At 34.1% G+C, this 15168-nt stretch overlaps 2 protein-coding genes across 6 annotated transcripts in view; one reads left to right on the forward strand and one right to left on the reverse strand.

Annotated features, from left to right (window-relative positions):
- LOC109598705 (band 3 anion transport protein) overlaps positions 1 to 15168 on the reverse strand; it is an 83137-nt gene that overhangs the window by 15921 nt on the left and 52048 nt on the right. For 3 of the 5 annotated variants that reach the window (XM_049963853.1, XM_049963854.1, XM_049963851.1), the window contains 11 exons: positions 14527 to 14974; positions 6451 to 6736; positions 5778 to 5960; positions 5425 to 5622; positions 4799 to 4921; positions 3949 to 4313; positions 3620 to 3885; positions 3161 to 3546; positions 2703 to 3107; positions 2391 to 2647; positions 1909 to 2332 (listed from right to left, as the gene is read on the reverse strand). In XM_049963853.1, the coding sequence (XP_049819810.1) occupies positions 1909 to 2332; positions 2391 to 2647; positions 2703 to 3107; positions 3161 to 3546; positions 3620 to 3885; positions 3949 to 4313; positions 4799 to 4921; positions 5425 to 5622; positions 5778 to 5960; positions 6451 to 6736; positions 14527 to 14974 (3341 nt within the window). The remainder of the gene's footprint in view (positions 1 to 1908; positions 2333 to 2390; positions 2648 to 2702; positions 3108 to 3160; positions 3547 to 3619; positions 3886 to 3948; positions 4314 to 4798; positions 4922 to 5424; positions 5623 to 5777; positions 5961 to 6450; positions 6737 to 14526; positions 14975 to 15168) is intronic. The other 2 variants (XM_049963852.1, XM_049963855.1) reach the window with 2 other exon arrangements.
- LOC109604515 (cyclin-dependent kinase 9) overlaps positions 3965 to 15168 on the forward strand; it is a 91499-nt gene continuing 80295 nt past the window's right edge. Inside the window, exon 1 of the mRNA XM_049963868.1 lies at positions 3965 to 3970. The gene's annotated coding sequence lies outside the window, so the exon portion shown is untranslated. The remainder of the gene's footprint in view (positions 3971 to 15168) is intronic.

Consider the following 15168-nt stretch of genomic DNA (forward strand, 5'->3'; position numbering starts at 1 on the left):
TTAAACGTCCATTATCTGTTCAGTCGTCTCCATCCTCATTTGCATATAATTAACCAATCAAAAGCTGCCCTCAGTGAGGATTTGCTCTGTGTGTAGGAGACACTTGAGCCAGATCAAAGATAATGGGAAATGCAACTCTCACTTCCACATGTTTGTTTGGTTTTATTAATAAATAACGTTGGTTTGCAGCAAGCGTATACGTCTAGAAAGTTCCTTTTACGTATATTTAGAGTAATTACATTCATTTTTTTTCTTTTGAGTCATTCACCTAGATAATCGCAAATTTGTGTTTTTTCTGTTTATTACTTCATTTAACAAATCTGATCTGAGTTCCAGCTAAATTCACACAAATTTTGACCATTTTAGTTACTTTCGCCATTTGTCTATATTTTAAAATATTTCGTAAAAGGATTCAATTCAAAATTTGTCCAGTAAATACAGTGGTGACCAAAGAAAAGGGATTAAAGATTAAAGTTAGGACAAAAATATATTAATTATCCTCTAGAATTTTGGCGTAGAGTACTTTGTAGGGATGAATTCAAGATTAACAGAATATAATCAAATGGTAAACAATACGTTCCTTACCTTCCAATGAATGATTGAACCTTAGATACACTCAAAAATTTTCAGATATACTCAGACAAAAGGTATAGGGAACACATAAATTTAACTTATAAATTATAAAATAACATATATAATATAACATACAACAACATATAAATAACACTTCGAATGCAGATCTTAATCCAATAGAAACGATATGAAATGTTATAAAAAGACTTTTGAAATATTTTATATATTTTTACATTAGTTTTTTTTTGGTTTTATTGCAATAATTTAAAAGTATTAAGATCTTCCTTGGACACTTTCATTGTGTTTATTATCGAATTATGGTTCCTTTTCATGGCATGGTATAAGGACCATATCAAAAAATTAATGATAACCATTTGTCAACGATAATATAATTTAATTTGATATGAAATCTCAATTAAAATACCAAAAACAAACAAATTTAGATGAATTGTGGTTATTAATTGAAGGGTCGTGGAATTTAATTTCAAAACAATTTTAAGTTATGTATAAATTATTTCTTCAACAACAGAATATTTATTATTGTGAATGAATACAATTATACTGTTAACAGTTATATCAGAAAGTAAGACCACAAAATTTAAACAAAAATCCCAAGAATAAACACAATCTAAGTGTAAACGTTACAATGATTGTACAAATAATCTTTATTATAAACTTATCGAATGAAACAATTCAAATTTATATACCATCACTGCTGATATGGCATGTTTTCGATTGCAGTCTTGTCAGTTTATTCATTGCTAAACGTATTCAAGGCAATTCAAATTAACAATCTTCACATGCAGTACAACCATTTCTAAGCGAAGCGCAACAACAAATTCCAATCGCAGTTAATTACTATCCAAGAATAAAAACCTATGATTTTCTGAGCTGCGATTTCAATTAGACATCTGCGATGCACTTGTATTGTTGGATGCTTCAGATGTGACGGTGCATTGACTGATTGAAGTGTTTACAAAGGAATTGACTTATAGGACGTATAGGATCGATGATGTATTACCAATTGGAGGAGATTATCAAGATCAAAATTTCTAATACAAAATGTGTTTATGCAATTTCTCTCTTTTGTGTTCTTAATTTATTTGTTTATTATTTTTTTGCGTTCCGTGAAGTTTTCTTCGAATTGAATAATTTAATATAAATTGTTATGACAATAACATTAATATTGTTTCAAGTTTGACTGACATCTATTATCAGGTAGTCGAACTAAAGAAATTGTATTAAAGAATTCTACAATCATATACTGTAAATGTGCAACTTTGCAATTATTACCTTTTTAAAAATTATGTCTTCCAAAAACAATTCAGTACTTACCCTTCTGACATACATGGTGTTGGGATGATGCTTGACCGGCATGAATAGCAGCTTAATCCTGTCAAAGAACTGAATGCCATCAATTGAGGCAACCCCCATGTACAAGAACACTCCAAATAGTACCGCCATAGGGACCAACCTAAGCAGCGGAGACATCAAGACGGACAATCCGATCAGTAGGGCGACCAGGAACGCGGATAGTCGTTGCTCCTTGACCTCGACAAGGTAGGGCTTTTCACCTGGGGCGTGAGTGGTGGACATAACAGTCAAGGCGCTCACATGGGTGATCGAACGGACTGTGGCCGCGCACATCCACGGCATCCCCAGGAACCCAGAGAGCAGGTTGATGAAGCACAATAGTACTATGTCCACATGGAAGCCACTGCCCTTCTTTAGTTTACGCTCCTTCTTATCTATGATCAGTCTAAAAATAATTTTTGCTTGAATTTTTAAACTGGTAGGAGTAGAAAACAAATACTAACTCAGTAATGTGAGTTTCCATAAACAACAAAATGTAGACCAACAACGCGGGAACAGCTGAGGCGAATATTACCCAAGTAGGTACAGGCTGATATCTGCCCTCTGGAGAAATGAACCATTCACGTTTATCCGGTTCGGTTGGTGACATACCTTGGGGCACGTTCAATTTTTCAGTAAATACAGCCGGAGTCATGTAATCGACGAATACCATAAATACTATGGCAATAGGCACACCAAAGTCACCCAGAGCTCTTCTAGCCTAAAAATTATTACAATTAATCTTTTAATGTTGATTAAACGTTGATGGTACTCACACTCCGACCAAGAAATTTGCTGTTTCTAAACATTTTCAAGTAATAAGCGATGATAAATGTTCCAAGAGTTAAAATGGTGCAAAAAAGGGCGGTGTTGGGTTGATTAACCGGTCCGAATTTGTCCAAGGTTTGTACTTTCTCAACGATCGGCACCAATTCAGTTTCGTTGCTGGAATTGGAGCTGGAGCCGTTCATGAAACCGCTTTCGGTCTCGCAATAATCACTCAGCAGTGGATGACGGCCATAGATAAACATGACTTTCATTAAAGCTTCGAGTATGTAGAGCAGTACAATGAGTGCGGAAAAGATGTCTTCTGTAAAGCGAGTGAAGAGTTTCACGAAAACACTTCCTTCAACGCATGCCACCACGACCCCTATCACAACTAGCCATAAACTTATGTACACCTGAAAACAAGTTATTACAGTAAAATGGAGCAATTTACACAATTTTAAATTACCCTTGTGGTTAGAAATTCCAAGTTACTACTCTCACAGAATTGAAACAGACTCTCATCGAACAGCAACAAACCTCCGGTGGTTCCGACAATGACCAGTGGCTGGCCGGACAGAATGGCAAAAATTAATCCCGCGACGGAAGTACTGAGCAATGTTTCCGGTATTCCAATGAGATTTTGGGTCTTGTCACCCATCAGACCTCCAAAAGCGATTGCACCGGATACGGCGGCGAAATACATGAATATGGAAGCGGCGAAGCACTGGGGATTGATGCCGTCCACCACATCGCTCACGTAGTGGGGGTAACGGCGTTTTAGATCGTTTATCAAGCCGCCCCACGGTCTACGGGTTCTTTCCAGGGGATTGGGATATGGTGGTTTCTTTTCTCCTGTTTAAAATAAATTGTGTTTATAGATAACAAGTGAAATGGTAAAATAAACGAATAAAATGCATGCACACACCGTCACCTTCAACCGCTAGAAGCGGCTTGGAGATGCCTTGAGCCTCTGCAGCCTTCTTCAAAGCGTTTTCCTTCCTCCTACGAATCGCTTCGCTTTTTGCCTTGATCTCTTCAATAGGTAGCAAAGCCTGACGTTCCCAGTCGCCGGGCGGCAGCACGATACTGTCGTCCAAGAATTCGTTGATGGCCGATAGTAGTGCTTTGCGATCGTTTGCCCCGTAAGCGATGTTATGGAATTGCTGGTTCGCCATCAACGTTGATATGGATCTGTTAAATGATCAAACTTAAGAAAATATTCTTATGATAGGTTGGTTAAGTGGGAAATCGTACCTTCCCACTTCATGATAATCGATGTTGGCGATCTTAGGGCCGAGCAACATGAAGATAAACCTGACCGGTATATTAACTTCAATGATAGATGGTATGACCACTCCTTCGGCCAGACGGATGAACGCAATGGCCGGCTGCTCGAGGAAATCGACTTCGCCGACCAGCACGCTGGAACCCTGTGCACCGGCTGGAATTTTGCGGAGAATCGAATCATTATTAGTTTTCCGTAACTCCTCCGTGCTGGCCGAGTAAGTTTCCTCCTTGATGTCCTTGATGTCCACCACCGTGTGGTCAGTGTCGCCATTCTTTAGCAGGTTATCCAGGATTGGGAAGCTGATCTTTCTCTTCTCCGCGTCGTGCAAGTTCTAAACGAAAAATAGTTTTGATTGGCCTTACGACTCGAAGAAGCCGAAACAATTTACATTCGGATTAAAATTAACCGGTTGTTTCGGCTTCTGGACGGCATAATTTTAGTAGAAACAAAAAATAAATCTACTCATATGTGTCAAAAGTGGATGAAACACAACATGAAACTACTGAGAGGGCATAAAAATGCTGCCAGGGTTTTTAGCTAAGCCAAAACATTAAAAATAAGACACGAAAAGGTGAAAACAAGCAGAAACAACAATGAAAAACTCAGTATTTGGGACAAACATTAGGTAAATTACATGAGTAGAAGTAACATCAAACACTTATCTAAGAAATTGTGAGTACAATGGACATTTGTATCCAAACTATTTCCTTATTATTTTTAAAAAGTGGGTACTAATGTCCATGTCAAAAGACAAACAATAAAAAACTAAACAAAAACGAGCTGTCAGTGGGAGTGAATTGTAAAATCACACATTACGTGTGGATAAGATGCGAGTCGGGGTAGGGCGTGCGGGGCGCACAGCTGCCCTTGTGCCGAACACACCGAGCAGCGAGCCATCATCAGCGCGTCGTAGTTTACGCCGTCCTCCAGCCATAATGACTGCAAGTAACATCATCGGTCATCAAATGAATTTAATAATGAACTGTGATTTGAATGAAATAATAATTCAATATGTACTTAAAGTATTACATCAAATGCACATGAAACTAAGTGGTACATAATTGAAATCGATTATGAGCTCTCAGACGAAATGTAAATAGAATATATTAAATTTAGAGCACACGTAAATGTGTGGATTCTCCCATAAAGACATGACGAACGAGGAAAACGAGAAAACGGCAAAAGCAAACCGTCTGTATTTACAAATCCTTACGTAACTTCTTGAACGGCATAATTTAAACACGGCAGACAAGACGTAAAACTTAAACATGGAACAAAAACGTACAATGAAAGCTAAAATAATTCTAAGCTAACGGCCCAACTGTTTGCATCTGCACTTTTCCGTGATACCCGTCCGATAAATCCTTTCGTAAATCTGTATAATAATAATAATAATAATAACGAATTTTGTGGTGACAAAATAGAGGTCGTGAACCTCTTACCTGAAGGGACGTGTAGCTTTGTTTCTTCGGGAAACGGAAGCCTCGATCCTGCGGCTCGTTCACGTGCCTGTGACGCAACAACAAAGCTCGTATTATTTTACCCTTGTCTTCCTCCCGGATGAATTCCTCCTTGAACAGTTCTTCGGTCACGCGATACGCTATGGCCGGCAAATCCTTCTCTTCCATGTCCAGGCATACCTGAGATATTCGAATCGATTAACAATCAGCATTTGTATTTATAGTTGCGAACAAATCCGTTCCATTATTCGCTGCGATAGATAAAAGTTCACGGGAACGTGACGTGGAGAAAATAGGGAATTTAGGGCAAATGTATGATAATACGGCATACGTACCACGCCATCCTCGAGGCATTTCCTGAGATTGAGCAACGAATGGAAACTGAGGGAGGCCACGTGCGGTTTTCCCCATCTGTCGACGCCCTCCTCCACATCCTCCTCGTATTTTATCCAACGTGCGGTCTCCTTCCACTCCCGTTCGTCGTTGGTGGTAAACAACTCATCTAGTTCGACGAATATCTAAAAAACACAATACGGAAAATTATAACGAGATTTACAATATAATTGGAGTGTCTTTTTTGTTGAATTTACTTTATTAATCGGGGCTGAACGGCATAGATGCAGTATGCGATTTAGTGGTGTGCAATTAAGGAAGGGGTGAATCTCAGACTCTATTGAACATCTTGGCCAGAATCACATAGCGAAATTGATTTTCCATTTGCTCCCCAAGTGAATACTTGGCCGTGCAAATCGCTTATTCCATCAGCACCCGTAAAAACGACGGGAAGTCACGCCGTCGATCCGGCCTGTTTTATTTGTGTGATTATCGCAACCTTCTTCTGGTTATTCAAATTCGCCAGCCCCGTTTTTCAACCATTATGATTTATATTTGCGGAAGCAACGAAAGGGTTCGTGTGAATAATATCAGGTAATTTTGGGAAGGATTCCGCTTTTGTCATCCGTTTTTTGATATTATTCTTGTTGTTATGAAGATTGGGCGACTACTTACAGCATGGGGACTGTGATCGTAAAGTTTCTTGAGCGACGGATGTAGCTCGGCTCCCTTCCCGATGTGCATGAGGGAGGCATTGCTCGGCCTGGAAGTTCTGTGTCGGCGGAGGGCTCGAGGATCGTCGGACCGGTGACTGTCGAGCTGGTCCTGGTCGGCGCCCCGTAAAAATTGGTCCTCCGGCTGGGTGGAAACGCGCCGCTCCTGGTGGTGTCTCTTCCTCGCCTTCGGATCGTCCGGTAGAGAGTACTTACGGAACTTCGCATGGTGGCTGTGATGGTGGCGTCTAAAAACAATTGAAGAGATTTAACCGTTTGTTTTTAGTTTATATAAATAAAACCAGCTAATAAAACACATTTTCGAAAATGTAATTGGGTTTGTGTATTAATGTATACGCAGCAAAAAATAAATTGGAGGCTGATTTGTGTCAATTTTAATATACATATAAACGAGGTTTTTTCCCGCCTCGCCCTGAGCCTCCCAAGCTTTATGAGCTTAGGGAAATGCGGTGCGTCTTTTCGAATTGGGTTTTAACGTAATATAAAACTGTTTACACACTGATCTTTAACATAGAAATATGACCTACATATTTATGAAGGTGTGAAATAAAAAATAACACAAGTATCCACGTAGCTAGGCTAGACTAAAATGTATTGAAGTTTTGGGGGAAACAAACAGAAAGCGGAATAATTAAATATCAGAAAGTCATGCATCGTTAACCTCCATGAAAAGTAGAGACGAAATTGTTCAAATTAATAAAACGTATCCAACGATGCGGATGCTTATTCGAAGAGCAAGGGTCAGTTATTTCTTCGAGGAAACTAAACCAAACAGACACAGGAAAGAAAATATCAAAGGACCTGTACAAATAAACCCGCCGATTTCTTTCGTGTTTAGTTACAGAGACGAATCTATATTTAAACCTGTTTCTTATGGTGAAATTTAGAACGTAAAATATAACGAGTCAACGAAGAAGCCATGTCTCTTCTCAGTATAATATCATAAATCATTGTAAAGTAAAGGAGCAAGACAAATATGATATTGACTTTTACTGGTGTGTTTAGCATACGTTTATAAAACAGAATTGTATTATAACGTCGTTTAATGTTTTATAAAACCGTATGTCGGCTTGAAAAATAAATAAACCGGCGAGGGGTGAATTCATCTTAAGGGACGGATAACGCGATGAGAAAATGGGATAGAAAAAATGTCGAAGGCCGTGCACAGTAAACTTCCTGATGTCAATGAACGAAACACACAATGTGCAATAAAATTCTTTCCATCAAGAAAACTGGAAGTAAAGAGGAAAGGATGCGAGTAAATTTCTAGATGATTTTTGATTGGGGTTAATGAAATGTGTAATTAAAAGAGGGAGGATTTCGCCGAAATCTGCCAAAAACCACTTAGTTCGACCCTCGTTAACATATATACCACGTACTAATTTTTCAAGTTATGTTTTAAAGATCGGGAACTATTGGAGGCGGAAGTCATTCCCCAACGTCATTAAGTTGGAAAAGTTGAGTGGTATAGTGGCAGTATTGCTTTTTACGACCTGCTCCCGGATGAATCGTCGTTACAATTTTCAAGCGGGAATTGAACGGTAAATACAGTTTCATTTTGTTCGACACGGTCACTAAGCTATTGATTTGTTGCAGGATTTCAGCTTCAAATATTTGATTTGGATTTTGTGTGCATTGCAGGGATTTGGGTCGTAATGTGATGAGCTACTAAAATTAAATGATTGTTTTAATTAACAATTTGAAATACACAAAGTTAGTATTTTTAGAGGCTGAATGAAACTTTAATTTTAATTTAATTATCTATACAAATACAAAATAGTATACCATAGATAGAAGTAACATAATAAAATTATGGGTGAATGTAGAAAGTATATTTTTGTGTAATTTTTTTTTATACTGTTTTTTTTTTAATTTGTTATGTAGTGGCTATGGATTTAATAATATTGTATATATATTTAAAAAAATGGAAATGGTGGTACATAACCAACTAATCAAATATTGTGACAAAAATTATGCAAATGAAAAAAAAAAAAAACAAAGTGGTTTTACTAAAAGCACTGATGTGAAACTATTATTTTGAATGTATATGATGAATGATTGTCAGGAGAGCATTGAAACATTAGACATAACATTATTGCTACAGAAGTTGAATAAGATTGGCTTTGGTGGAATTGTACTTAATTGGTTTAAAAATTACTATACAAATCGATCACAAAAACCCAAATTTAAAAACTGCTTTTTGTTCGAATCAACAAATGAAAATGGTGTTCCACAAGGAACAGTACAACTTATACATAAATGATTGTAAAATATGTTTAAAAATGTAATATTTATGTGTTTGCAGAATGAATTAAATCAATTTCAGAAACTACAAAATAAATACATGAGGATAATATCGAAGATGAATAAATTTAAAATTTACAATGCCATACAATTTAGATTTAAACAAGAGAATATTAATTTATAAGGCAACCATTAGTCCTGTTGATTATTGCATTTCAGTTTTGTTTAATTAGAACTTGAATGAATTAAATCAATTTCTGTGATTCTGTGATCTTTAAATGAACTGTGATATTAGTTTAAATATAAATACCGATATTGATTAGTAAAATCTTATAAATTATCAATATATAATAATATGCATTTTAAAATTTATATTAATTATAGTGAATTTGAAAAAATAACAGAAATTAAATCTATACATGATTATATCTTAAATTGAAATTTTAAACGACACTATAATTATGTTGTAAAAACAATTTCCAGCAAGATTTAAAAACAAGAATATTAATTTATAAGGCAACCATTAATCCTCATTTTGTTTATAGTGCTTCAGTTTTGTTTAATTATAAGTTATATAATCATCAATGGAAATCCTTTGATAAACTATGAAAAAAAAATCGGGTATAATGTAAATCTGAGTCAATCGATAATTTTAATATAAAAGGCAGATTTTAATAACCCGAGTAGCTTAATTTTGAACGAGCCCAAAAAAAAAGAAAAGAAAGAGATGTTGTTTTGCGTCCGTGAACAAAATTCAGATTGATGCAAATTCAGAGGACCGAATATTTGTCCAGAACTCCACCGACGACATTTACCCTTTTAGGTGACGTCAAACGGCACTCTTCCACGTTTCACTTCAAATTATTTAATGTCGAGCGAAACTTCCAAAGAAGTTTGATTGATAGTTTTTTATAAACACTTCTTTCATAACGTAAACTTCGTTAATTGGATTTAGTCATCGGAAAAGTTGGCAAACGCGAGTCTGCAGATCGTCGATCAAGTAATACTAATTAAGATTAAGCAATCCAGACGGATAGATGTACTACAATATGGACGGTTATTAAACTCCCCCGAAACACAAATGTATAATTACACACACATACCATGCATGACGACCCGGAATGTGCCGGGGTGAATTACACTGAGGGGTTTTGGACGTACCGCCTCCTGGCGTCGGCGGAACTCTCGTAGGTTACAGGCATTGTCGAGGGTCGCGACGGTTTGCCGAGAACGGTGGACCGTCGGTCCACGTCCAATCACTTGGCAGATTGGTGTAAAATGCGCCGTCAATCGAGAGCCAAGTTGTATAAATAATTGTGTTTGTTTGTGTGTGTGTGTGTGTATTGTTTCAGTTTTGGGATTGTTGTAAACCACACACTAAACAAACGACAAAAAAAAAAAAACAAATGTAAAACATGTATGATAGTGTGCGATTGTTGTCGGTTTTTGTACAAACCACACTTCTCACCTCAGGAATCTGATCGATACTACTTTTGCTAACTCGAATACTAAACTGGAAAATAAATAAAAACATGTTTCAAAACAAAAAATATTTATTGAACAAACGCACGATCGGATCGAATTGACATTTACTTATTGGTTTCAGCACTTAAATGTGATGGAATTCTTTTTATTATAGACATTCCGGAAGTTCCAACACGGAAACTCAAATTTTCTTTTTAAGACTAAACTGGGTTTGGCTCACGCATTCGCCATAATTAAAACTTTTAGTGTTTGGAATAATTACGCTTATTTTTATAGAAACTATTATCATTTACAGAACATATTGGTATATTTTTTTATTATTATAATTGTAATGTATTTATTATTATAATAATTTATTTTATTTTTACGACAGCACTAATATGACTAGAAAGGGGTGCATTCACCATATTTTTAAAAGGAATTGTATCTTTAATTTACCTAAATATTTCTATAAATTTGGTATTAGTTAGGTTTTCAGATTTATATATATAATATATAGTGGTGTATATCATATTTATTTAATATAATTGTGTTTATTATTTTTAAATGTTAATATAATAAAAATGATCAAAATTTTAATTTAATAAATTAAAAAAATTTTAAAATAATCTTGTAGAAATGGATGAGGGTGTATTCATCAAATTTACTTAACAGAACTGTTTATTAAAATTACGTATATATTCAGATATTTCCATAAATTATCAAAATTTACCAATTTTTATACTACGATGTGTTTTAAGTGATGTTATGAATAAATAAAATAAATTTTTTAAATCGTTTCATCCATTTTTAAGTTTGAATTATATTAATATATAATTATACATCTGGATAAGGGTGCATTTGCCACATTTACTCAATAGTTAATTTTTAGAAATACTCAGATTCTTCCATAATATACTTTAATTAATTTTATGAATAAATATAAAGATTTTACTAAAATTTTTTTATAATCATTTAAGAGAGTATTAAAATATTGGATGAACGAGTATTCATCAAATTTACTTAACAGAACTTTTTATTGAAATTACGTATATATTTAAATATTCCCATAAATTATTATATAAATTTATCAACTTTTTTACCACAAAGTTTGTATTATTAAGGGTGCATTCGCGATATTTAACAAATAGTGTTTGTTTATTCTTAAAATTATTTTTTTCATATATTATTATCTAAATTTCTCAATACCTTTTTTACCATGGTATGTTTTAATTAATTTTATTTATAAATATGAAAATGAGTTTTCTTGCTTTAATTAAACATATTTTCGAGTCTCAATAAAACATGTATTCGAGACGACAATTATGGTTTGTCCCATATGTCCAGGATAGTTCTAATTACGGAACAATTCGGATGACTCTTGCCAAAATTAAAGATAAAATAATTATCTTCCCACATTTAAAATACGTAACGTAGAAATTTCTGCCAGTAAATTTCTATATTAATTAAGATTACATTATATAATTGACGACTTATTCAATTCATTGTTTTATATATATTTTTATTAAATTTCAGTGTTCATTTTCCACAACATTTTAATTGTTTTTAATTTGTATTTGTAATTTGACTAATTAACAGTAAGTCAAGTGGGGTAAAACGAGTGGATACCTCGTTGTAAACCATGAATTGATTTAATTGTATTCCACATATGTAGCTTATGCTCAGAACCCGCAAAATTCGAATTAACCCCCCAGTTATGTTATAGAATTGTTTGCTTGCCTTGTTTACGCGAGACCTAGCTTAATACCCACACGATAAAGTTTTCCAATTTTGGGCAACGCACGAGCGAACATAATTAACTGGGAACGGATTGATGTACGAAATTGAATACCCATCATTTCGATACTGAACTAAATTTTCCCATTATGACAGCATAAAGGCACACACATCTGCGAACGACACGAACGTCGCTCGTCCTTGTCGTTCCGTGATTATTTTTAGAGTGCAATGCCAGCGACACTGTCTAGTTCAAATTAAACTAAGGCCAGTGCTCCTGTTCACGTGCGACGCCGGAATAAAATTTTCCGACGCGGACGAGGCTCAAATGGGAAATTGTTTTCCTTATGATGTGAGCTGAATGCAGCCGTTACGCTGTGGAAATAACGTTTGTGACAGGGAGGCTGTGCATTGTTATTTTTGTGATGCGTACGCTCGTCGGTATGGTTTCGGAACCCTTTTGCCACGTTCAAAAGGCTTTGCGTCGCCTTTCAAAGACTCAATGCAATATCTTGTGTTACCTGCAGTATTCGAGCAGAAATTTCTTGTTCCGATGTCGTTAGTTATTGCTTTCAAAATTGAGCTCCTGGGCGGTAAATTATAATATAATTCTAAATAAATTTTAATATAAGGACTTCAAAGGAGATGTGAAGCAAAATGTAATAACTTATTGGTCTAATATTTTCAAGTTTGCTCCAACTAAAAGTTTTTTACACATAATAAAATAAATCAAATATTCAAGACGCTTCCAATCAACGTTATTAAAGAACTCTCGCATTTTCTTCGAAAGTAATATAAAAACCTTCAGAAGTAGTAATGTACATAAAAATTTAAATAAAGTTTGCTATCAAAAAATCCATAAATATCTTGATCTTTTTTAATTATTTTAGTTAATTACACTGTTTTTATTAATTTATGAAATATTTGTGATATTTGTTCAACAGAACTTACTCAAGATAAGTTATTAAAAAATACATAATTTTTTTCTTATATATTCTTTTTTTGTTGTAGAATAAAAATGATATTTCATATCTACATAGTTATCAAATGATAATTGTATCAAGTATCAAGAATTTTTGTATTCCCTTCAAAATTTATTTAAAAAACTTTCAATAATTATATTTGTCAAAAAAACTTAAATAAATTTTGTTGATATTTTTTTTATTATACAAGTTCGTTATATTGTTTTATTAATTTTTAGAATAGTTGTGATATTTATGCTTTGGTAATTAGTAATTTACCCCCAAAAATAGGCTAAAAAATCTTTAAAATAATATTTGTCCAAAAAAATAAGATTTGTTATTAAAAATACATAAATTTCTTTTTAGTATCTTTAATTATTTAATTTTTTATATTGTTTTTGTTGATTTTTAGAACAATCATATTATTTTGTACACTGATAATTATTAATGATAAGTATAAAAAGACTGTTAAAGGATTTTTGTTATATTCATAAATTTGTTGATCGTTTTTTATTATGCAAGTTCGTATATTGATTTATTAATTTTTAGTTAGTTTAATAGTTGTGATATTTATCCTTCGATAATTAGTAATTGATAATTAAACCAAGCATATTAAAGAACGCTGGAATTCTCCCTAAAATTAGTGTTAAAATGTAAATAATGTCCAAAAAGTAAGATTGTTATAAAATACATACTTTTTTTCTTAGTATTTTTAATTATTTAATTCTTTATACTATTTTTGTTGATTTTTAGAATAATCATAATTTTTTTTAACTAGACAGTTAGCAAATGATAATTATATCAAGAATGTTAAAGAATTTTTGTATTCCCTACAAAATGACTCTAAAAATATTTAATAGTATTTATCTAAAGAAACTTAAATAAATCTTGTTTGTAAGTTCGTTATATTGGTGTATTAATTATTAGTTACAACGTAATATTAATGCTTTGATAATTAATAATTGATTAATAAATCAAGAATATTGAAGAACGTTTTAATTCCTCCCACTAAAAGTCTAAAAATCTTCAGAAATAATATTCAAAAAGATCAATCAAGATTGTTGAATTTTTGTATTTCTTCGAAAATATGTGTAAAAAACTTTCAATAGTAATATTAGTTTGAAAAAACTAAAAGAAAAAATAAAGTTCATTTGTTATTAAAAAATTTATACATTTCTTGATAGTTAATTATTAATTATTTAGAATAATCGTGATATTAGTACAAAAGTGATTATTATTCTTTTTAATTCCGTAAATAAAGAATCAATCATGTAAAATGTCACCTATGTTAAAAACCAAAGTATTAAAATATTTTACTTGTGACATTTATTACACTAATTTAAATTTATATTACAATGTTACTAACAGTGTGGCGATTTTATGGATCGCAATTTGATTTTACGGCCTGCAATTTAACAGAGATATTTCATATTTTTAATTAAATTCACATTTCCCATAATAGAAAATTAAAAAAAATTAATATTGCAACAAGGTCACATATGGCTTGATGAATTGATTTTAAAGTTCAACACGTGACGAGAACAATTAAAATTTATGTAACATTCGCAATAATAAAATATAAAACCCCAATCACGGAACAACAATCCCACCTTTTCTTACGGTCCTTGGTGAGCCCGTCGACATCGAAGGTGTCCTTGTTCTCGTTCAGGAACGACACCTTCCTCTCGGGAGAGACCTCCTCGTCGGCGCCGCCCCTGTAGCTGCACGGATCCGACAGCACACATTCAGATTCGGACTCGTCCTCCGACTCGGCGCCGTCCGACTCCTCAAGAATTTCGGAGTTCAGTTGTCCGGTGTCCGAGTCGCCGGCTTTGGAGCGGTGACTGCCCAACGGCGTGTCGGACGGTTGCGGCGGATCGGTGGTGTAAGAGGTGGGCGGCGAGTCGGGCGCCGGCTCGCCATCGGTAGAAAGGACGCGTTGGCCGCTCACGGGCGTCGAGTTAGGCGTCGACTGGCTGTTCGACGAGCGGCGCCTCATCGACTTTGTGCCGTGCTTGAGCGGCGCGTGCATGTGTGGGTAACTCCTTTTGCGGTGCTCTGGAAAAAAGAACAATGGTGTAATATTTAGATTTATACTACAGTAAACACTATATTGACTTCTATATACTATAATATATTTCTAACTGAATAAACTGTAAAAATTATTAGTTATTAGAAAAATTATTATAGAATTCTTTGGTTTTTGTGAATTGAATTTCTCAAAATTTGGCTATAAATTTAAATGTTACACA

Source organism: Aethina tumida, chromosome 2 (genome assembly GCF_024364675.1).
Source record: "Aethina tumida isolate Nest 87 chromosome 2, icAetTumi1.1, whole genome shotgun sequence".
Classification (NCBI taxonomy): domain Eukaryota; kingdom Metazoa; phylum Arthropoda; class Insecta; order Coleoptera; family Nitidulidae; genus Aethina; species Aethina tumida.